The sequence below is a fragment of the Martes martes genome (assembly GCF_963455335.1).
Source record: "Martes martes genome assembly, chromosome: 12".
Classification (NCBI taxonomy): domain Eukaryota; kingdom Metazoa; phylum Chordata; class Mammalia; order Carnivora; family Mustelidae; genus Martes; species Martes martes.
The window spans coordinates 48,053,867-48,079,408 of record NC_137900.1 but is presented as its reverse complement, the minus strand read 5'-3'; the positions used below and the strand labels follow the sequence as shown (position 1 = coordinate 48,079,408).

Here is a 25,542-nt window from a genome sequence, read left to right as displayed (position 1 = left end):
CACGCATGTGAGAGAGTAGGAGCAGGGGCCAAGGGAGAGGGAGAAGCAGACTCCCTGCTGAGCAGAGAGCCCACTGTGGGGCTCCTTCCCAGGACCCTGTGATCATGACCTGAGCTGAAGGCAGATGCTTAACCAACTGAGCCACCCAGGTGCCCCTAAATAAATAAATCTTAAACAAATAAAAAAAAAAGAATCTGAATTTCTAAAAACCATCCAAGTAATACTGATATTGCTGCTCTTCTGGCCCACTTAAGAGAAATACTGCTTTATGGTGGAATTGCTGAGTCATAGGGCATTTAAATATTTGGCTTTCAAATATTTTATATAGTATTTGTAACAATTTTGGGTCCTGTGTCAGCAATATGTAAAGAAATCCAATTGCTCTCTTTTGTAGTCAACTTGTTCGTCTATGCCCATTTTGTAGGCATGAAATTATATCTTACCATTGTCTTATCTTGTATTTCAGTGGGTAAGCGTACATTTCAGTGGCCAATCATGTTTCTTTCTCTGTGAAATGCGTTCATATCTTCTGCTTATTTTTCTGTTTATTTGTTGGGGGTCTTTTATATTCTGGAGATATGGGTCCATTGGTTATCTTTTTCTAGTTCACTCATTTAGCAGCTTTTTTACGTTGTTTGTGGTATTTTTTGATAAACAGAAATTCTTAATTTCAATGTGGTTAGATTTTTTATGGTTAGTTCTTTTACGTCCTGCTTCTTATGTTCTTCTGTACCCCAGGGTCATATAGATAATCTCCTGTATTTTTTTCTAACATGTTTGAGAAGTTTTGCCTAACATTTAAATATTTTCAAACATCTGGAATTGATCTTATACATGGTATGAGGTAAGAGTCTAATTTAAGTTTTTTCCTCTGTAGAAAAGCAGTCCCAGCACATTTTATTGAGTTGTCTATACTTTACACAAGAATCTACAGTGACTACCTTGTCCAATGTCAGATTTTCATATATTTGTGAAACTGTTGGGGGATGTGGTTCATTTCTATTCCATTGGTCAGTTTGTTGATCTCTGTAGTAATACTATGATGTTGTAATTGCTGTAGTTTTAAAATGAGGTTTGCTATATAATGTGATAAGTTCCATTACATCATTCTTTTTTCTTCATATAAATTTTACAATCAGTTTAAGTTCTTTGGAAAACTACTAGGATTTGGATTGAAATTACATTGAATATGCAGATAATGTGTGTTCTTATCCATGAAGATAGTCTATCAGTTTACTTAGGCTTTCTTTAAAGTTGTTAAAATGTGAGGATATTTTTGATAAAGGTCTAAATAGTTTTTGTTTATTCCTAGGTTCTTTTATTTTTTTTAAATTGCTGTATTTGTAATAATCTATAAGCAGATTATTATTTTCTGTGTGTTGCTGATGTGTAAATATATATACTGGAATTAAAAATTAATTAAAAATAGGCAGTTTACATTTGCAGATTGATGATTCTGTCTTACTAAACTTATTCTGATAAATTCTTTTTTGGCTTATCATTTATTTTAGAGAGAGAGCATGTGTGCTTGGGCACAGGAGGGTGGGGAAGAGGGAGAAAATCTTCAAGCAGATTCCCTGCTGAATGTGGAGCCCATCATGGGGCTCCATTTCATACCTGTGAGATCATGACCTGAACTGAAACCAAGAGTCAGTTGCACAACTGACTGAGCTACACAGGGGCCCCTAATTCTGGTGTTTGTGTATAATCCTTTAGTTTTCTACGGGGACAGTCATAATATGTAAATAATGACATATGTTTTTCTTATTCTGTATTTTTCTGTCCTTTTCCCCCCTGCCTTTTGTGGTCTTCTGTTACTAGGACTACCATTAAGTATAAATGTTTTTTATTTTAAAGGAAATAATTCTAGTAATTCACCATTTAGAATATTGTTTGCATGGGATTTAATAGCTACTTTTTGTCATGTTAAGAAATTATCTTCAGGCCTGTTTTGTTATGAGTTTTGTTTTCTTTCTTTAAAAAAAAAATCATACATGGATTTTTTTCTATCACAACTTTTTAGCAGCTCTTGAGATGAACAGATGGTTTTGTTCATTAATCTGTTAACATGGTGCTCGACAAGCATTTTTATAATGCTGAACTACTTGGGATAAATTCTTGGGATATTCTTGGAATTCTTGATAAAACCAGTTCGGTTTTGCTCTCTTAGGGTCCACTCCCAAATGGGTTAATTGTACTGATATTTTCTTAAAAAATTTTGCATCCATATTCTTGATTTATGTTTCTGTTACTCTTCTTGGCAAGTTTTGTTACTTTGACAATAGTCACCACATGAAATGAGAAATGTTTTCTGTTTTCCATCTTTTGGAAGAGTTTTTGTGGGATTGAAAGGATGGTTTTCTAGAATTTGTAAACCCTTATGGGCCTGATTATTTTCTTTGTGGAAAGATTTTTAAACTACTTGAGTTTAATAAAGGTTTATCATTTTTACTTGTTCTTTCTTCAGTAGCTGATACCTTGTTTTTTTTATTGCTTTTATAATCTTTTTTGTCTTTAGTGTTCTTCATTTTTTAGTACAATGTGTCTAGGAGTAAATTCCTTTTCATTTATGTATATATCTTTTTTTTTTATATTGTACTTACTTTTTCTGTGGATTCATGACTTTTATGGTTTTGGAAAATTCTCAGCCATTATGTCACCTGGATTCCATATTTTTTCTGGGTCCCTAATTAGATATTTATTATTTTTATTCTGTTTTCCATGTCTCTTACTAGCTTTTATAGTTTACATTTTCTGGTATTTTTGTGTGCTTTCTGGCAGATTCTTCATATCTATCTTTCAGTTCACTAATTGTTTTTGGCTGTGTTTATGAGACTGACATGCTGCCCACTGCACTAAGAAGGTGACTTGGCTGTGTTTAATTTGCTGTTTAATCCATTGAGATATTAATTCCAACAGTGATCTCCCCCCCCACCCCCCAATTTTTTAAGGTCTTAGTTGTTTCTTTTCAGTGTCCTGGTCATTCTTACTCATTTATTACTGCTTGGTCACTTTTTGGATTCCCACCTTTTTCTTTTTCACACTTATTATATATTCTGCATCTCATGATTCCAGTATATGAGATCCTTAAGGCCTTTCTGCAGACTCTCAGATCATGGTGGCTTGTTTCTTTGTGTTCAGGAATGTTTTTAAATTGTGAGTTCATATTTGATTTAACTGAACTTTGGGAATCCTGAAGTCTGAATTCAGGGTACTTTTCTTTAGTAACAGATATGTGAAGGCTTCTCCTCAATTTCTCTTTCTTTCTTTCTTTCTTTCTTTCTTTCTTTCTTATTTCTTCTTAGAGATTTTATTTATTTATTTGACAGAGAGAAAGAGCACAAGCAGGGGGAGCAGGAGAAGGAGAGGGAGAAGCTACTCCCCACCGAGCAGGGAGCCTGATGCAGGACTCAATCCCAGGACCCTGGGATCATGACCCAAGCAAAAGGCAGAGTCACCTGAATCATCTGAGCCACCCAGGTGCCCCCTTCTCCTTAATTTCTGAGAGACTCTGAGGTTCAGGTTTCCAAATCAGCTGTAGACTCCAGGTTTGGTAGACTCCAGGTTTGGTCTTTGGAGACCTGTGAGAACATAGAGCTGTGTGCTCTTTGGGCAACCTCATCTCATGTAAAAGTGTGGCTCACCATTCACATTTTAACCCCTCCCTTCACCTCTTTTTCTTTTTTCTCTTTCATATACTTTTCATTCTTAGAATTTCTCTTTTCTTTTTTAATTTTATTTATTTGACAGACAGAGATCAGAAGTAGACAGAGAGGCAGGCAGAGAGGGGGGGGAAGCAGGCTCCCCACCAAGTAGAGAGCCCAATGTGAGGCCCGATCCCAGGATCCTGAGATCACGATGTGGGCGGAAGGCAGAGGCCCAACCCACTGAGCCACCCAGGCACCCCAGAGTTTTTCTTTTTTAAAAATAAGCCCAGCAAGGAGGAATTTTGTAATTATCCAGTATCTAGTTGTCTTATAGTAAGAGTTCCCAAAGAGTCCACCATATTGCCCAAGTTAGGTTTTTTCCCCCAGAAACCATTGTATATCTAGTTTTAACATAGGTCTTGCCATATGCTGGAGGCTCAATGTGAGTGAGAGAGAGAGTGAAGGAGAAGATCAGAAGAAGAAACAGACTTCCTGTGGAGCTGGGAGACCGAAGCGTGACTCTATCCCGGGATCCTGGGACTCCGGGATCATGACCTGAGCCAAAGGCAGTCGCTTAAGTGACTGAGCCACCCAGGTGTCCAAAATGTTTTTTTTTTTAAGATTTTATTTATTTATTTGTCAGGGGGAGAGAGAGAGAGAGCGTGTGCACATGCACAAGCAAGGGAGCAGCAGGCTGAGGGATAAGCAGGCTTCCCACTGAACAAAGAGTCCAATGTGGGACTTGATCCTGGGACCTTGGGATCATGATCTGAGCTGTAATGAATAACTATTGAGACAAGAGAGCATAACTGTGATTATATTTCCCCATTATTTAATTGTGTCTTCTTTTGGATTTTTTATTTTTGCAATGATTTGTTGAATTTCTGTGTGCCAGGAACTCCTACTCCATCCCCGTGGATGTTGAAGATTGACTATTCTCTATGAGTAACAATTGCTTATCAAGCCTCATTGTCAGCAATTTAGCTAGTACTAAAAGAGAAGACTACAATGATCTGGCCAATATATTTTAAAGCTTGTTGAAGAAAAAGGAAATTGTACAAGGCTAGATTTATATAAACCTAGAAAGAGAAGTGCTATAATTATTACTTAAAGTTTCTAGTTTCAAACCACATAAGTAAACAGAAGTTTACTTGAAACTGCAAAGTTTTCTAAATATAACTGTTAACAGTATTTAAGTATAATTTCAAATTTAAGCCATAGCAAGTCAGGGAATGGTCTATGAATAGGAACATTTTAAACGAGATTGGATTCTGAAACAAAAGTACTTTATAGTATATACTACATAGCTGAAAGTCATCATTTGAGAAAGGAAGGCATTTTAAAATTTTGTCTCCTTGGAATATTATTTTGTAGAATACTGAATATTTTTGCCATTGATACTTTACAGTTAAATTTATATTTACATGCAAGTAGAGTACTTCGGTATATTTGTAATAATGAAGAAAATACTAATTGGGTTTACTTTTAGTGCTTTTGAACAAAGGGCTAGGGAAATGAAAGTTTATATACTACCTTTTCTGTTCACTTTAGAACTGAAAGAATGTTCATTTGTTTCCATTTCTCAATTGTAAATATGATTTACAGATTTATTTTCTTCATCTTTAAATTCTGTAAGTCTAATGAATAAAACTCAGAATGGAATCTAAGTATCTTAAGCTAAATCTGTAGATTAGAGCTTGATTGTAGTTTGCTCAAAAACAAAAACAAAAAGACTTTCAGACTACATCAGTAGGGAAATAGAACAAATTGTAAAACACGGGAAGATAGTGGTCATTTACTTCAATAGTTTCTCTTTTTTCTAATGCAAAATTTATTTCACAAAGTCTCTGAAGTGCAAATGGGTGCATGAAAGAAGAGAGAATGCAAAAGTACATGAAAACATTTATTTTATATCAAAATAATTCGTGTGCATGGTTTGAAAGAATTAAATAGCAAAAGATGGTATTTAGCAAAACCCAGAAGTCCTATATTGTATTTTTTCCTGATCTTTCCACTTCCTGGAAGGAAACAATTGAACTGTTTCTTCTCTTTTCTTTCTCTTTCTCTATTTTCTTTTTTTTTCTTTCCTTTTCCTTTCTCTTTTTTCCTTTTCCTTTTCCTTTTTTTTTTAAAGCTTTATAGTTACTGCCCAGAATTTCCAATTATATGCTTTTGCTTCTATTTCTATAAGAGACTCTAACCCATTTGCTCCATCTCCTTTTCCACCTAGTATGTGACACCATTTTAAATTCTTGTCTTGGGTATAACTTGGAGATATACACATTTTTAAGGACTTTATTTTAAGTAAGCTCTGTACTCAGTGTGGGACTCAAACTCACAACCCCAGGATCAAAAGCTGCACGCTCCTCTGACTGAGCCAGCTAGGTGTCCCTAACTTTCTAGATATTGAACCTAGAACCTCACTTTTTGTTCCACCAACTCTGGACAGTGCCTCTTGCTTCTCAACTGTGGGAGCTCAGAGTATCCTACGTTCCTTTCCCTTCTCTGTTCCTGTTTCTACCTTCTGGGTTTGTCATGCAGATATTGTCCCACTTGATAACATTGTGTCAGGTAACACAGTTTAAGTTTTCTTGGTTATCTGTAGTAGTAATAATAGTAGTAACGAAAGCACTTACAGAGTTTCTGCTATGTGCCAAGCACATTAATTATAAGAAATTAATTATGTAAGAATTTTACATATTTTAAATTTATTTAATCATCAAGTTGACTTCGGTATTTTAGGTAATATGGTCTCCATTTTACTGACAAATTTAAGTCTCTTAGCAAGTGTTCAAGCTGATTAGATTAATTTCTACAAGTTGAAAATCAGTAAACACAGCACACAGTTATGAGTAGTTAAAATGTTTCTTGACAGCTAAGGTAGGCACTGTTAGTATATTTCCTTGCACATTCATTTGTTTTGGGCCTTTAAAATTGCCTCCTTGTTTTTGTGCTAAATTTCTCAAATTCCCTCTTCTTTTTAAATACCTTCTATGGAGGCCCTTGTAGGATCCTTTAGTTTTCATATTCAGTGACTTCCCTACCCTGCTCCCTATGGGGGTGATCATTTATTTGAGCACTCTACATTTCTGCCACTTCAAATTATGTAGTGTGGCAGGTTTTTACATTGATTTCGAAAACGTTGAATTGTGAGATGAGATGGATCTTAAACTTTGGTGATACTCTTTATAGTAATTGGAGGTAACGTGCTCTGCAGGGGTATTAGAGGAAAGGGTGATTTTCAGTATCACACAAGCCCTCTGAACTTCGCCATTTTAATGTTTGTTAAGTTTAAAACAGTTATTTGGTAATGAAAGACTCAAAGTTTAAGCCATATGAAACATGTATAGAGGAGCCTCTGATTTCAGAAGAAGTGATTTGCCACCTACCAAAATCTAATATGTTGTACCCCTCTAATGGAACTAAGTCGAAGTTCCTTTATGTGGTTCTGCCTAGATGCCAGGCATGTTCAGTGTTGTTGTTTTAAAGTCTTTGAGGCCCTCCCCTTTTCCACCCATCCTTTTTTCATTTCCAGCTCAGGTTATGTTGGCAGGTTGGTTTCAAAACCAATTAACCTCTGAAACATTGGTAGGGATCTACTGGTTGAGAGTGTGGGCCCTGGAGCCCGACTACCTGGGCTCCAATCTCAGTTCTACCACGAACTGTAGATCGGTCTTTGGGCACATCGTTTTCTGCGCCTCAGTCCCTTCCCTGGTCAAATGGAACTAATAATAGCTACTGCACAAGATTGTTGAGTTAGTCATTACGAAGCTGCTTGCTACATCAGAGTCTGGACTAGTAAGCATTTAGTAAACCATTTCCACTGCCTCCATGATCACCATCCCCCCAGGGCAGTAGTCCTCTAAGTGGCCTTTCTTCACTCTGTACCCACCTGTAGCCTCTCCACCACATTGTTACCAGGTGATCTTCCTAAAATGAATAGTTGTTCATACACACTTTCTCCTTAAAGTCCTCAAGTGTGTCTTTTCTGCTTTTGTTACGAAAGCCAATCTGTCTTAAAGAATTGGCGGAACTCGCAGCCTGGTTTGGCTGAGGGGAATCCATTACTCTTCTAGATTCTGTCCTTGAATGCTCAGTATCATCTTTTGGTTGTCTTTCATGTTATTTGTTGGTTTATGCTTACCTAAGAGGGCGATTGCTGTATCTTTTGTCATTTGTGCAAAAGCCAGCCTTTACTATATTTCTGTAGGTGTAGTTATATCTTTATTAGTGGACTAGTATACAGATCTAGGCAAGTGGAGGAATTCGAGGATGTGATTCTTCATTTTTCTCAATCTGTCTCTTGCTCCTCCCTGGTCAGGTGTAGAAGAGGCTTTATTTTTTCTTCCCTGAGCTGTGCAGGTATACTGTAGAGTTCCTTCTAACTTCCGGTTGACTATCACCTCCCAAAATGATGCAACATTATAAAACATAAAATAAAAACAAGTAGAACCTTCCAAAGCATTGTTCCCTGGTAACAGCAGACTTTTCTTTTTCTTCCTCATATATATGTATAAATATTTGATGTGCTTTTTATGTACAGGCCATTTAGATTGTTAGTGAATGAAAGACCCCTGTTGCTCTTCTCAAGTACTGTTTCTTTTCCACTTGCATAATGTTCTTTTAGTTCCCTACCCACTGACTGATAAATGTTATATTTTGGGCCTTGTCACTTCCAGTTTTTGCCTTGGTGTTCCTAATTTTGGTTAATTTTTTTTTCCTCATTAGTTTTACCAATTGTTGTTGAGATGTTTTCTGTTGTACAGTCTTAATATTTTTTATAGAAGATTTATAAAGTCAAATGATGCTACAAAGCCCATAAAAATTATCAGCAGTCCACTTTGCTCTACCATTCCCCTAGTCCTACCTCCCCCTGCCCCAACTCTGTGGCTGTTTTTGGGGGGTATTTATCTACCCATTTTGAAATATTTATAAGTGACTATTCCCTCAATTTTATTTCTTTTATAGTAGATCATGATTTTAAATTCAAGAAATTTCACCTTTTCTAGTTGATTTTAAAAAGAAATTGTAGCTCTCCTATAAGTCAGAATTAACTTAGTAAATTTCCCCTTAAAATTTGAACCTTAAACATACATTTAAGGCCATTATTTTAAAGCATAAATGTTCATGAAATTTGTTTCTTTTACTTTCTTCATTATATTTGATGTTATAATTGCATATTTGTGGATCTTTTTCTAGTTTTTCAGAGTGAGTACTAAGTGTATTCTTAAGCTTGGTTCCCCTGACCCTTTCACCCCGCCCCTTCTTTTCCTTTTTAAAATAAATATAATAAAAGGTGTACATTTTCTTTTTAGCATATGCTTTGCTGTGGTCCTAGACTTTTTTTTTTTACATGAAATGATCTTTTCATTATTTTCTTTTGACTGATTTGTCTTGATTTTTCTAATTTTATTAGAGTATGACCAATCAATATAATCTATTCAAGCATTTAAAAAAGATTATTTTAAAGTTCATTTTATGATACCTTTACAATTGATTTTTTTTCTCATTGTTTCATGGGCACATATAAAATTGTAAACTCTATGCAAGAGATGGAAAGTTTTATATATAATTATTAAATCAAATTTCAGGGTTGTTTCTGCCATGTTCACTATGTCTATCTCATTTCCTTAAATCTGTCCATTTCTGACAAAGATATAGTGATTTCTTGTTTCAGTGAAATGTTTTTCAAGTTTTTCTTGAGTATTCAATACCTTTTGGTTTATATGGCATAGCTTTTAAACTGTTTATGCTCTTTGGTCCTCTTAACCTTGAATTCTACATTGTGTGATATGAATGTAGCACTCATGCTTTCTTTCTTTTGGGGCCAATTAGCAGATAGTTCTTGGGCCATTCCTTCATCTTGAAACTGTTCTCAGTTGTTTGATGTTGTATTTCTTACGAACAGTCTGTATATGCCCTTTGTCTTTTTAACCCCGTCTAACAATCTGTCTTTCAGTGGGAAAATTCAACTTCCTTTTTTATTCTGTGAGTAATACTTGATTTTTATTACTTTTTGCCTGGTTCATTATTTATATTTGTGACTTTTTCCATTTTTCTGGATTTCGCTTTCGTTTTCATGTTGATGTTCATTTCTGAGTTTCCTCCTGTTTATGTGGCAGTTCTGTACTTTTCCATTTCATTATTGGCCACCTTCCCTTTCAATGGCTCATAATTCAATTTTTTTCTGCTTTGCCATGTAAAAATGATACCAACATTTTCCCTCACCTTGATATGCCAACCTTCTCTAACATACCTGAATTTCTGCAGAGATAATTTAATTTTTTAGATCCAGATTTTGGTTAGCCTTTTGTGTGTGTGTGTGTGTGTGTGTGTGTGTGTGTGTGTGTGTAATTCACATCCAGCACTTCTATTACATATTCCAGATTGTTGATTATCTACTTAGATTTTGTTCTATATAGAAAGTAAGGTACATTGCACTCCTATTTCCTCCCCTCTCCATCTTCCCACACATGAAAGGTCTCATTTCTAATTCAGTTACTGTTTGTTAAAATCCCTTCTCAAATCCTTTCTTAGATGGGGCAGTGGGAGATGTGCTCTTTGAATCCTTAAATTTTGGCAAACACTTCTTTCACACTGACTCTGTATGTAGGATGTTTGGGTGGTTCTGCTTTTTCTCTCAGCACTCTCAGTTATACTGTTCTCATTTGCACTGTTACGAAGTCCCATGTAATTTCATTCTTTTTTAGTTTTAAGTAATTATTCTTTCTGGTAATTTGTTAAGTTTTCTTTTTATCATTAAAGTTGAGGAATTTTAGCATGATGTTCTTGAGTGTGTCTCTTTCACTAGTCCTTCCTGGGTCTTTGAAGAGCCCTGTGAGGTTGCAACTTAGTCTTTCCTTTTTTTTCCATATTACTTTAACTACTGCTTCACTCCCATCTTTTCCTTTTCCTCCTTCTAGAGATTCTTCTAGAACTTTTCCTATGGTTGGTACATCAGTTAGAGTTCCTCAGTCTGTTCTTCAGGTTCCTTCTCTTTTCCATTAATGATTTTCGTCTCTTTGTATCTTTACTTTATGCCTGAGATTTCTTCCAGTTGATCTTGATACCATCATCTAAAGTCTGTCTTGTCCTTTAATTTATCTACTGAATTATACAGCTTGAGGGTTTTAGTTTTACATTTTATTTCACATAATATTTTAAATACATAGAAACGATTTTTTACTCTCCATGTGCCTATTCTGAACTAATGATACTATTTTTGACCTCAGTGTTTCGTCTGTGTTGTTCAGAAAATCTGGTAGGTCTGCTCTCTCCTACTCTCACCAGCCCTTAGATATGTTATTTATAGGTGCGTTGAAGTTCAGGTTGAGTTTTAGGAGACCTTAGGTTTTTGTAATCCTAAAAGTGATGAACAGTACAGGCATCTCAGCCTCTACTGTAGAAGCAGACATGTTGTGTGTTTCATGCGTACACACCTAGGAGACCCTCTACTTTCCTTCTCGTCTCTTTGCATCTCCAGCCTCAGGAGAAGACCACTCCTTTCCTTTTTCCCTCCAGTTGAGCGCCTCCCGAATACCTTCGGAACAGGGAGGCTGACCATACTTGTGCACATTATCTGTGTGCCCAGCACTTCTGAGTCTTACTTAGAGTCCAGAGTAAAGCAAGCCCCATATCAGTCCTCTTTCAAGATGCCTGTAATCCCATGGCCACATTCTTCAGGCCCCATTCACAATCTGCTGGTTCCCAGGGCTGACTGGTTCAAGAAGGTCAGTGGGTTGGATTTGGGATTAAAGTTGGGGGAGGTAAATCAAATTGAAGGTCCCCATTTTTCCCAGAATCCTGAATTTTTATACTTTATTCGTAGCTTCAAATGGTCTTTCACCCCTCCAAGCCATTTGTCATGTGTTTAATGGTGTTGGAGGAGAGATTTTTAGTTTGAAAGCCTATCTTTGACTGCTTTACCCAGTCTTTCGTATGCATAACCTCTTGGACTATATTACAGTTTCTAGGGAGTCTCCTTTTCAGATGTACTGTGGACAAATAAACGTTTAGAGGAGAGTTTATTACTTTTGGATAAATAAAACTCTTCTGGGAGAGTTTATTTGTCCATATTCAAATTTCACTGAACAAGATAAGAATGATCTGAAAATCTTGCACCACACAGAAGCTAGTTGAAGTACGACAGAGACCAAAAATAACAGCATAAGTAAAGAGAAGAGACAGGAGCTGGAGAAAGAATCAGCTTTGCATTATCAGTGGTATTAGGAAGAAGACATGGCGATAACACAATAATCGAAAGCCACATATAATCAGAAACCTTATTTTGTCCACTAGTTAAGACCTTTTTGCAAGCTATCTACTAGAGTTGCTGACAAGTAGTATTAGGAGCGATTATACATTAAAAGGACCCATTCTGTTCCAGAAAATTAAAACAAGGAAGCTTTCAGTAGCATCTGAGAGAGAAGAAGAAAATACTGTATCCTATATTGACAGGTAGTAAAGTTAGTGCAAATATGTATATGTATGTTTAAACACTCATTTGCCATAAATATTTGAAATTTGAATTATTCACACTTGCACTCCCTAATATTGGTATTCAGTTTGTCCTAATGAGCCTCAGGCAAAGAGAATTTGAATTACACAACACGCCTAAACTTCACATTGAATAGTACTTAGTCTGTTCTGCTTAGTGGCACTTCATTTTGACGTTAATAATCTCTTTTTAAAAAGATTTTATTTACTTATTTGACAGAGAGAGAGATCACAAGTAGGCAGAGAGGCAGGCAGAGAGAGAGAGAGAGACAGGGAAGCAGGCTCCCTGCTGAGCAGAGAGCCTGATGCGGCCTCGATCCCCAGACCCTGAGATCATGACCTGAGCCAAAGGCAGAGGCCTAACCCACTGAGCCACCCAGGCACCCTTGACATTAATAGTTTAATAAAAATTTTAAAAAGCCAGTGACCTGATCTCCAATATATATGGGATAGCTAGGCTGAGAATTAGTAAAAGCTTTTACTCTGAGTTTAATTCCTGACTTTGCATCTAAGTCTCTGTTGTATGGTCATTGCATGTATGACTATGGAGTCAGGGGACAGTACATCTGAACGTTGCCATTTATCACAAGGCCCAGGACAATGAAAATGTTGTCCAGTATACTAGGGACCATTCTTCCACCTTTTCGTTATTCCCCAAATTTTTATTTATCTGGGGTATTGTTACGGAACATGGTTTTCTTTTTACTTCTTAGTTGTCTTAATTTAAAGAAAAGTTTTTGGTGAAGGGCAGGTGCGAGAATAGCTGGGTAGCTTGCTTTTATGAAGATTTTTTGGGTTGGTGAAAAGCTGACAGTGGGCATTAAATACCTAGACCAACGTGGGAGTAAAAAGTTATAAAATTTCTTGAGTTTTATACTTAACATCACATGTATGTAATTAAGACAAGAATTTAGACTTTCATTCTTTTTTTTTTTTTTTAAAGATTTAATCTATTTATTTGACAGAGAGAGATCTCAAGTAGGCAGAGAGGCAGGCAGAGAGAGATGAGGAAGCAGGTCCCGGCTGAGCAGAGAGCCCAATGCAGGACTCGATTCCAGTTTGTCCTACGAAAGGGTTTTAAAAGTCATGGAGGGACCTCTGTAGAAGTTTTTTTTGTTTCTTTTGGTGTTTTTTGGTACTGAAATTTACTATTTTTTAATGCTTAATATTAGAAAACATGTTGGTAGGTAAAAAATCTGTATTTTTAAGAGTCATGTTTAAAAAAATACGTGTAATACTCCATGAAGGTTGAATATTAAGCAGCAATGCTTGGGTGTTCTAGAGCCATAATTAAACTACTGATTGCAAATTATCGAAATTCAGTGAGTCAACAAACCAATTAAAAAAAAATGAAGGATATTAGATTTCAAATGTTCTTCCTTAATTTAGTTTGCCCATTATACCTTATTTTAATTATTCATAGTATTGCTTAACATGCCAGGAAATGTCTTGTAATAGAATTTATAAAATAATGTAGTTTCAGTAATATGAATACTATCTTTAGCATTCTGCTTTTAAATCTCAATTGAGATGTTTTGTAAGGAATTATCTAGTTTGGTGCATAAAAGCATGTCATTGCATAGTGAATTTATCCATTTTAGAAGTTTGAAACCAAATGCTCACTTGAGAAAAATAAATGGAATAATTGGTATTTGTCATTTTATTGTTATTGTTGAGCAAATGAGAAAAAAAATTGTGAGAAGAAAAAATACATAGTCCCATTAACATAGAACAATAATTTTTCATTGAGTAGTACCCTTTTTTCTTTCTTCTTCAAGTTTTTATTTAAATGCCAGTTAGTTAACATACAATGTGTTGTTAGTTTCTGGTGTAGAATTGAGTGATTCCTCACTTGAGTGATTCCTCACTAGCATACAAGTGGAGCTTATCACAAGTGTACTCCTTAATCCCCATCACCTATTTCACCCATTCCCCTCCCTCCCAAACATCTGTTTATTCTCTGTAGTTAAGAGTCTTGTTTCTTGGTTTTTCCTCCCCCCCCCACCCCCACGTTCATTTGTTTCTTAAATTCCATATATAGGAGTGCCTGGGTGGCTCGTTGGTTAAGCATCCGACTCTTGATCTCAGCTTAGGTCTTGATCTCAGAGTCATGAGTTCAAGCCCCACATTGGGCTACTTAAAAAAAAAAAAATTTCCACACGTGGGTGAAATCATAGTATCTGTCTTTCTCTGACTGACTTGTTTCGGTTAGCATAATACTCTAGTCCCATCCACCTTGTTGCAAACGACAAGATTGACAAGATTTCATTTTCTTTTTATGGCTGAATAATATTCCAGTGTGTGTGTGTCTTTGTGTGTTCACGCGTATGTACGTGCGTGTGCATGTGTGTATTATACCACAGCTTCTTTATCCATTCATCAGTTGATGGACATTGGGGCTTTTTCCATAATTTGACTATTGTCAGTAATGCTTCTATAAACATAAAGGGGCATGTATCCCTTCAAATTAGTATTATTTTAAAAAGATTTTATTTATTTGACAGAGATCACAAGTAGGCAGAGAGGCAGGCAGAGGGAGAGGGGGAAGCAGGTTCCCTGCTGAGCAGAGAGCCCGATGCAGGGCTCGATCCCAGGACCTGAGATCATGACCTGAACCGAAGGCAGAGGCTTAACCCACTGAGCCATGCAGGTGCCCCCAAATTAGTATTTTTGCATACTTTGGATATATACCTAATAATGCAATTGCTGGATCGTAGAGTAGTTTTATTTTTGACTTCTTGAGGAACTCCCATATTGTTTTCCACAGTGGCTGCATCAGTTTGCATTCCCACCAACAGAGCAAGAGTGTTTATATCCTTGCCAACACTTGTCATTTCTTGTGTTTCTGATTTTAACCATTCTAACAGGTATGAGGTGGTTCCTCATTGTAGTTTTGATTTGTATTTCTTTGATGATGAGTGATGTTGAGCATCCTTTCATGTGTCTATGGGCCATCTGTATGTCTGTCTATTCATGTCTTCTGCCCATTTTTTAACTGGATTAATTGTTTTTTGGGTGTTGAGTTTTAGAAGTTCTTTATATATTTTGTATACTAATCCTTTATCAGATATGTCATTTGCAAATATCTTCTCCCATTTTGTAGATTGCCTTTTAGTTTTGTTGATTTTTTTCCTTCATATAGGGTATTATTTTCTGATGTTTATTGATATATATGCTTTTTTTTTAGCATGGACCCTAAAAATGTTCATTTTAGGGAAAAACATAACCCCTGCCCTGTATCTTTTCTATATCATGCTAGATATTGAAAGGATACAAGATTGGGTTACATGTCACTGATTTTAAGTGGGTGAGTTAGAGGTACAGAGTAATAAGGAAACCATGGAGATGTAAATTCTGATTGAAAATTTGGACATTTATTCATCATTGGTTCCATTAGGAAGTCAAAGTAAGCAAGAAAGAGCTTTTCTTTTATAGTATTGATGTGAATTTTTGCATGTCAAGGATCTGCTTCTGTTTCTTACTCTTACTATTAATGGTAGAGGTTCACAAATATGTTAAGTATGGATTTAAATTTTGTTCCTAAATAGAAAAGTTCTATGTAGGTTATATATTCTGGGGTACTTATATGAGTGAAAAGTAGGTAACACATTTAGAATGGAATAGGCAGTGATGAACTCTTTCCTTATTATTACACTACAATAATTACTAAGGACTTTGCAGTCCATTTAATAACTATCAGATAAAATCTTTCCTCTGTTAATTTTTTTTTCTTTGCTTGTAAATGGGAGACGTATTCCTTAACTGTTGAAATTTGGATGGCAAAAAATAACTGCCTTTTATCTCAAATTGATAATTATTTTCTTTCTTGAGTCTTGTGACTCTTTATATTAAGAAGCCATTTAAAATTTAATATTGTCTGTGACCCTTGGCTATTTTTGTGCCTCCTTCTCAATCTTCGCTGGAGCTGAACGCTGCTCCCCAAGTATATTCTGTGCTTTGATCCCTCATTGTTGTTGTACACTCTAGTCCCTGGTCTCCAAGTACTTTCTCATTCCTCTGTTCCTGATAATTACCTGCTTATTCTTGAGTATCTAGTTCAGGCTTGAATTCTCCCCACATTTTTGAATTCTTCTTGTCCAGTGCACCCAGTGGAATCAAGGACCCCCTTGGTTTTGTTGTCCTGGCATGTTATTGGTGGTCCTTGGGACCAGCACGACTCCTAGCTGCGTCCTATTTAATAAGAGTAGGGGCCGTGTGTTAGCCTTCTGTGTATCTCCTAGAACAGGCCCTCAGTGAGCATCTGTTGACCTGAGATGCTTAGAGTGCCATGCTTGTTGTGACGAGGCAGACAGCTGGCCTCCCCGAATTCCTTTACCCTCGTGCCCCTTGCTCATGGTGCTCCTCATGCACCCTGTCCCCACCTGCTAGATCGAGGTTCTGGTTGGCAGAGAGCCTTCTTGTGCAGGTGGGACATGCCGGGATGCTGGATTGCACCGCCCGCTCGCTTGCTCCACAGCTCTGAGTCGCATCTTGTTGTCCCGTTTCTGCAGGACCCCAACAGGAGCATCCACACCAGCAGCAGCAGCAGCAGCAGCTGTAGCAGCAGCAGCAGCAGCAGCAGTAGCAGCAGCAGCAGCAGCTGTAGCAGCAGCAGCAGCAGCAGCAGTAGCAGCAGCAGCAGCAGCAGCAGCACCAGTTTTTCAAAGCCTCACAAATTAATGAAGGAGCACAAGGAAAAACCTTCTAAAGACTCCAGAGAACATAAAAGTGCCTTCAAAGAACCTTCCAGGGATCACAACAAATCTTCCAAAGAATCCTCTAAGAAACCCAAAGAAAACAAACCACTGAAAGAAGAAAAAATCGTTCCTAAGATGGCCTTCAAGGAACCGAAACCCATGTCGAAAGAGCCAAAACCGGACAGTAACTTACTCACCATCACCAGTGGACAGCAAGACAAGAAGGCTCCTAGTAAAAGGCCCCCCATTTCAGATTCCGAAGAACTCTCCGCCAAAAAAAAGAAAAAGAGTAGCTCAGAGGCTTTATTTAAGAGTTTTTCTAGCGCGCCACCACTGATTCTCACGTGTTCTGCCGACAAAAAACAGATAAAAGATAAATCTCACGTCAAGATGGGAAAGGTCAAAATTGAAAGTGAGACCTCCGAGAAGAAGAAATCAACGTTACCGCCGTTTGACGATATCGTGGATCCCAACGATTCCGACGTGGAAGAGAACATGTCCTCCAAATCTGATGTGAGTAGACTCGTTGGTTTCCCTCCTTGCCCTTGTTAGTCTTCAGAGTCTGTTTCACGTGGCCGCAGGATAAGGAGCCAGGGAGGAAAATGACAGCTGAGCCATAAAATGGTAGCATGGAAGTGCTTAGAAATGAATTTCCTTAACTAATGGAAAGAAGGAAATGAAATCGTTAAAGGATCTGCACACATTTGGGCAGTGATTTAAATTGTTAAAGGAGAGATACATTCCATAGTATAATAATGGGCCATTTGAATTGCAGTAGAAAAACCGAGTTGCTCATTAGAGCTTAGTTACTGTGCTTTTCGGTGATTGCTGGTTTAGGAAAGTGAGAAGAATGCAATAAAACTTGAACATATGAGAAAATGAATTTAAAAGAGAAAGTTAGGAAATATTGGGGTGCAGCTCTAATGTCGATCTTTTTGATTGGTGCAATGAAGAAATTTGTTTACAGGCTGGTAATAGTGTTTTTTCAAACAATTTTAGTTTAATCGAGGTCACAATGTATCATACAGATTTAAAATGAATACTTTGCTAGATTTCCACTTACATATGTACTCGTGAAACCAGGTGGTGGTATTTTGAAATCTGAAACGTTTAATTTTGTTTTCATTGACTAGCCATTGATTTGGGAGAGGGTGGGGAGTGGGATCTTCATTACGTTTTTGCTGATTGGTAGGATTATCGTTTGTGGATGCCTAAAAGACTATCTGACCATCTAACATCCCTCCAAAATGTTATCTAATGTTGAGATTTAAACTAATAATTGCAGATTTCTCTGAGTTGAAAGGGATTTTCACATTATCTTTTCTAATTTCCCACCGGCGTAAGAAATCTTATGCTTCTAGCAACAGAAGTATTAGTAACTTGAAAGGAATTACATTCCATTTCTGGAGAAAGAACATTATTTACTATGAAATCACGTTCACTTTGTTACAAACTTTTGCCACCTTTAGTTACTTATTAGTCATGATCAGTCCAAATAATCTCCTTACTTTGGCTTGCCAGTATTTGTAAACGATGATCAAGGAAGGTGTCTAGCTAAAACTTACTAGCAGTTTGAGAATATTTCTCTTTCTGTTCCATGGGTTCACCATATACATGTTCCTAATTCAAATGCTGGCAGAGGTGGGGGAACTTTGTAGCAGATTCTCTCTCCTGCATTTGTGCTGGAGAGAAGGGCAGCCAGGGTTAGGACTTGGCGTCGGTACTGATCCCAGTTGGCAAGAGACTACTTCCTTCTCTGCAAACCTCTACAGCTAATCTTGAAAAAATAATTTTAAGATTTTATTTTTATTTATTTTAGTGAGAGCATGAGTAAGCAGGGAGTCGGGGAGCAGAAGGGTAGGGAGTGAGACTCTGAAGCAGACTCCATGCTCAATGTGGAGCCTGATGTGGGGCTCCATCCCACAACCTTGAAATCACGACCTGAGCCGAAACCAAGAGTCGGTCACCTAACTGACTGAGGCATCCCTAATCTTGAAAATTTGTTTAAAAGATTATTTATTGATTTATTTGTTAGGGAGAGAGAGAGAGAGAGAAAGAGGGAGTGAGTGCATGCATGAGTAGGGCGAGGGGCAGAGGGAGAAGCAGGCTTCCCCACAGCAGGGAGCCCGATGCCAGCTCAATCCCAGGACTTGGAGATCATGACCTGAGCTGAAGGCAGATTCCCAACAACTGAGCCACCCACGTGCCCCTCTAACTTTGAAATATTAAAAGAAAATCAGATTGGGAGTAGGGTAGCATATAAAATACAAGATATTGGGGTAATTTGTCCCAGTGTTAGGTACATATTTTATAGTGATAGTTTATTGAATGAAGATGAGAACTAATAGGTTTGTTCAGTATCTCAAACATCTATTTTTCCTTCTGTGCTTTTTACTTAAGCTCTTCTTAATACAAAACTTGTTCTTAATGCAGATGTTATTTGGAAGTTTTTTTTTGTATGTTTGACTTTTAGTTCAGATCACACTAAAATGTTCATTGAACCTCTTGGGGTGTGATTAGTCCATCAAGATTGTCAGGTTTAGCAACTTTGTCTTTCTGTATTCTGACATGTTGTGATTCTTGTAAAGCAGAGGTTTTCAAATAGTGGTTTGTGATTCACCAGTGAGCCATGAAACCGATTTAGCATGTCATCAGCAGTATTAAAAAAAATCAGAATGCATTGTAATTAGCATGGGTAAGTGATGGTTTTTAAAAATTTTATTTCATGAGATGTGTGTATTCCTTATTGTAGGTCATGGTCAAATTCTGAAAGGCATCTTTCTTGAATGTTTGCTAATTTATGAGAAGATGAAATGATATTCATAAAGCAAAGCTCTTCCTACATGAAATTATCCCAAATAATCATTTTCTTTAGATAACTCTGTATATTCTTGTTTTTATCCCTTGCTCCCTCCCTTTTATGTATGATTTATAAGATATGGCTTTTCATAAACTTCATGTTCAACTTAGTATATTTATCCAAAGCAGTATCTTTTTTTTTTTTTTTTAAGATTTTATTTATTTGACAGACAGAGATCACAAGTAGGCAGAGAGGCAGGCAGAGAGAGAGAGAGGAGGAAGCAGGCTTCCTGAGAGCCCGGTGTGGGGCTCAATGCCAGGACCCTGGGATCACAACCTGAGCCGAAGGCAGAGGCTTTAACCCACTGAGCCACCCAGGTGCCCCCAAAGCAATATCTTAAAAAATCTTTTGGAGTGAAGAGTTAGGTAATTCCTCACAATAGATAGAAAGGTTTCAAAAACAATTCATGAGCCACATATCCGATGATTGCTACAGGAGTTTTTATAATGGGTTCTGCACATCAGTACAGAGAAAGCCACTAAAGACTTTTGGACATTATTTGGGTGTAAAACCCAGCAGATACACTTTCTTTATCAGTTTTCTGGTAGTAGTGCTTTTCTTCTTCTTCTTGTTGGTTTAATTCTCTGTGTGTAGGTGGTGAAGACAAAGAGAATTGACAAAGTGGTTCCAAATAAGCCAGTGCCCAAAACACCTTTCTGTGAGCAAGGGAGATAAAAAGAAGCTGAAATTCCCTTTACCCGGTAGTAGAAGTCCCCTTTGTTTGGCCTTCCTACTTGGTGTCTCTCCTATGGGTGAGACAGAAGGAACGGGAGGCCACTGCAATGAAGAGCCACGAGGAGCCCAGATCCTCCCTTAGCCAGTAACAGATTTGATAGCTTGAGACAGGCCCAGCTTCAGGGGTCCAACTTCATGATGTCCTGGGTGGTGAGTGTGTCTGCATCTGAGTAAGTGTGGTAAGATGACCGTACGTCTTTACGGGATAAAGACTAACGTGCTTCCCAGCTTTGTTGTTTGAATATGAACCAGACTTGTGTTCATTTATGGCAGATGGGGTAGTGGGGGTAATTTTAGACACAGCAGGCAGAGATCATGGACTTTGAAACAGAAGAAAGAGACAAAAAGAAATTGGAAGAGTGTGAAGAATTAAGAAGGGTGAGGGAGAAGAGATTATTTACCTGGTAAACCTGCGAAGTACACATCTTACCTCAGTAAATGCTAGTTGTAATTAAAAGGGAGAACTTTTTAAAGAACATTTTCCCATAATTAAGGTAGATTCAGGTTTTATATGGGAATAAAATCAGTGTTATTATGATGGGTTTGGAAGCTCAGATTGCGATTCATATGGTTCTTTTTGGTTAAGATTTTTATGGACTTTGCATAGAAAAGTAGAAGTATATCCATGCCTGCATGTTTTTTTGAGGGATCATTTATTAAGTGCTTAGGCAGGTAGGTAGGTAGTCAAGTAATCGAATAATTAAGAGTTTATACTATGGTGTTGGACAGGCTGTTTTGAACCCCAGCTCTTCAGGGATCTTAGGCAAACGTTTTTAACCTTCTGTATTTCTTAGTTAATTCTTTTGTAAGATGGAGATCATAATAGTGTTTATTACGTAGTATTATTATGAAAATTGTCAGTCTGGGTAAAGTATGTAGCACGTTAACCAAAAAATACTAGTTAACTATGATTATGTATCATGTGGCTTCTGGAAATCTTTATAACCTATAGCTTTGGAAGAGATTTTTTGCTCTTCAAAAATACTGTAGAATTCTACAGTCCTTTTTCAAGGGTGTGGGTTATATGTTTTTCAGGGGAAAAAGTACTTGGCATCTATGTCCTGTTGCTCTGAATTTTGTCTTGAGGCATATGGCCTTGATATGCATTTGTTGCATGGTAACGGGAAAAATACAGGATGAAGAGTCTAAGTTTTAAATCAAAAGTTAATCCGAAGTTCCCCAGGATCTTTTAGCTTTTAAATTAAAATAGGTAAAGGACAAGAACATAGCTAGCACTGCATTAGGGAGGTGCTTGGTTGTTTCTTTATTCCTGTTCCTATTAAAGGAAGACTTCTGAAGAAATGACTTACCTTTGGGTGATTATTAATGTTACACATAATCATTTTTAAATACGTTTTGCAATCCCTGAGGTGTTTTTTCTTTTCTAAAGAAATTTAATATTATCACATGAAAACCCATCAGTGATTATTTTTTTCCCCTACAGATTTCAAGAGTTACAAGGCGGGTGGATAGGGAGGCAGAAGGACTGGTTTATGGTTGGGTGAGCATTTCGCAAATACGGAAATCATGATAAGAGCATGTTTTCACTACGGCCGTAAATGTTAGCATTAAGAATATTTTATCTTCAAGAACCTAGGTAATTCTGTTGGAGTAAAGCTGTTCTTGGTTTAGGAAATTACCGTTTTGGGGTCATAATGGTCATTTATGGAAAGTGACCTCACTAATGCAGCTGGCAGGGTGAGGATCATATCAGCGTCAACTAAAAGTTTATAATTGGAGTTTGTATTCACTTGTTTCAACTTTAATCGACAATTAAAAAGAACCCAAATTATCTGTCGCCCTTCCCATAATTTCCTAGGTTTTGTTTTTTCATATAATTCAGCTTCTTTAAGAGAAGTCTATGGAGTTGATCCTGTTTTGTGATCTGAGGAAGTTTGGTGTTTATAGCAGAGAAGGAGAGGAAAAAGAATAAAATAAAATTGGAATAACTGTTTATAATCAGATTTGGTTATGGTAGTAATTTCCTTATCATTGCCTTTGCTTTTTGCCTTGCTTTAATAGAGATTTAATTGTAATTTAAAAGCACAGTCATTAAAAGTTTTAATTGTCTTTCTCCTTGAAAATGGGCAGATTACATTTGGTACAATGTTACATACTTCAGCCTGCAGTGTGAGGCATGAGATTGTAATCCTGTCTTTCCACACTTGGCCTCAGCAGAGTGCTTTCTTGGCTAAAATCTTCCTGAGGAAAAAGGATGAAATCTCAGATGCCTTTTACCAAGGGTTGGGTGGTGGTTCAGCTACGGGATAAAGGCTGCAAACCACCTTAGCCGAAGTTTCTTTTGAAAAGAAAAAAAGAAGGAAAAAGAAATTTCCCTTCTTTTGTTGTGCCTCATTTCCTCCCACCCCACCCTGTTCCTTGCCCTGCTTAAACCGTTCTGGAGCTGGCAGTAAACGTCCTGCTGTTGAAGCCTTGGCCTGAGGTTTTTATGGGATGGAAGGTTGTGGCAGTCAGAGAAGAAGGTCTTTATTGTGTTTTCAAAGTGGCTCTTTAATGACTTGTAATTCCAGCACATGCAAGAGCTGTAAAGTCTGCAAGTATGGTGAGCGAGCAGCTGGTGAGGCCATTCATTAAAGGGCTGCCCTGCCTGGTGGGGGGGTGGTGGTGGTGGGGGGAAACGACTCTCATTTTGGACTCCTGTTCTCTGCATTTCATAACTGGAGGTAAACATATCTGAAGGGTTGCAGTTCTTCCTCGGGTAGATTCTGTGTAAGATGTGATGGGCAGAGGGGAGGGGATGGCCCAGCCAATCAACTGTTGGTTTCTTCAGCCACGTTCCTAACCTGGTACAAAAAAGGAATTTGGAGTAGTTGCAAGGGGGATTTTTACTTTAAGACAGAGTTAGGGGCTTCCTCTCTTTCTTGTTTGGGTACCATACTCAGCCTCAATTGTTTCTCAGTTTTTAAATTAAATAATTCCTTAGAAGCCTTTCAGTAGCTGAGGGCTGTGGACCGACGGGAGGTTCTATCATTGCAGAGTTGGTTACCATCAGTAATTGCCAACATTCTGCATTTTTATTTACTTGTGTTGAATTGAATCTCTCAATAAAGTCCATGAGCTTCCTTCAAGAGAGCTCCATTGCCTATTCATTGAACTACTGTTCCTTACTCCAGGGCCCGTGATCTTTACCTAATTGTCTCATCTGTCATCTTTAGACACCAAGATGTGATTCAACATGGTCTTTGCGTACCTGCATTCCCATACCATAGAGACGTCGTATGTCTGTAGTTGAACATGCCTTGAGTGCTTTCAGTGTGCCAGTCACCAGTCTAAGCTCTTGACTCATTTTAACTCACTTAACCCTCCAAACAACTTTATGAAATAGGTACCATTATCCCCATTTTATAGATAGGGAAACTGAGGCCCAAAGGTTTAGAGACTTCCCCAGAGTTGCCAGCTGGCGGATCCAGAATTTGATCCTACTTGTTAGCATGTTCACTCAAGAGGAATTTTGGAATGAAGCAAATCTGATTTTCCCATGAATTCATACTGCATTTGCAGAGATGGGCTCCATGAAGTTGGCCTCACTGCTGTGAAAGCCTTTGATGTCATAGTCTTGTTCCATTTATGAGTCATGGTTCTCTGACCTACCTGTTGATTTGGGCTTTTACCAACAGCCCTCAGGAAGTGACAGGCTGTCCTTTGAGCTGGGTTTGGCACACATCCCGAAATGAGGGAGGAGCTTTGAAATGTCCAGGAATCTCTGACTTCTCACACAGGCTTGCTGCAAGTACGGCGGACTCTTCTGGCTCTGGAGTTCACATTATTACATCAGCAGCACTGTTTCCCTGGTCCCAGAATTCTCTCTCCTGCTTTTGCGACTATTTGTGTTTAACAGAGCTGAGTTGTAATATCAGGCTTTCCCAGAAGGTGCCACCAAATAACAAATGGTGTCCTATAGTCTGCCGATCACTTCTTTTTGAATCTCCAAGCTATGTTTTATAATTCCAGGTTATACTGTCTGTAAGTTACTCAAAATGTAGGCTATGCTTCCTGTGAATCATGAGGCAAGATAATGCAATGGCATAGGTCAGAGGGCGGTTTTCTTTTGGTGTCTAGGTAATTATTTCATCAAGTTTGAGAAATTGTTCTTAGTAGGTAGCAATTTATGACTAAACTTTCAAAGCAGCATCAAGGTCCACAAAGAAAAATCACCCCTGTGAGGCTACTTTAGGTCACTAAAGGTGACTGCACAGTGAGATGTTTCCCCAGATAAAGTCGAAAATCCTCCTATTAGGAGAAGATGGGAAAGCATTTACTAATGTATTTGGGGACAACAAGCTTTGCCTTTGAATTCTGAAGATAGAGAGTATAGAGATGTGGGGGCATTGGGATAGGGAGAAATATTTAGAATTGGTGACACAGAGAAAAGGAAGTTTTCTTGCCTTTCTTAGTTATGAGAGAAAATGTATGAGATCCTTGGATGTGATGTGATGTGATGTGATGTGATGTTACATATTTATTTAACCATTTTTTGGTTCAAGTATAATTACTATACAGTGTTATATTAGTTTCAAGTATAATGTTATATTAGTTTCAAGTATAATGATACAACAGTTCTATACATTAGCACTCATCACATTAAGTGTACTCTTAATCCTTTTCACCTGTTTCACACATTCCTCCTACCCACCTCCCCTCTGGCAACCACCAGTTTGTTCTCTATATTTAAGAGTCTGCTTTTTTATGATTCTCTTTTTCTCTTTGTTCATTTGTTTCTTAAGTTTTAGATATGAGTGAAATCATATGGTATTTGTCTTTCTGTGACTTATTTTGCTTATAATAACATTATATCTTATAGATCCATCCATGTTGTCACAAATGGCAAGATGTCATTCTTTTTTATGACTGAGTGGTATTCCATTGTGGTAGAAAATGGTGGTATATATCACATCTTCTACAGCCATTCATCTGTTGATGGGTACTTGGGCTGCTTCCATATCTTGGCTCTTGTAAATAATGCTGCAATAAACATAGGGGTGCAATTATCTTTTTGAATTAGTGTTTTCGTTTTCTTCTGATAAGTACCCAGTAGTAGAGTTACTGGATCATATGGTAATTTTATTTATAATTTTTTGAGGTACCT

At 37.5% G+C, this 25,542-nt stretch overlaps 1 protein-coding gene across 1 annotated transcript in view; it reads left to right on the top strand.

Annotated features, from left to right (window-relative positions):
- The window catches only part of MLLT3 (MLLT3 super elongation complex subunit), a 275,848-nt gene that overhangs the window by 185,214 nt on the left and 65,092 nt on the right, over positions 1-25,542 (top strand). The window contains exon 5 of the mRNA XM_080820717.1: positions 16,655-17,353. Within this exon, the coding sequence (XP_080676843.1) occupies positions 16,655-17,353 (699 nt within the window). The remainder of the gene's footprint in view (positions 1-16,654; positions 17,354-25,542) is intronic.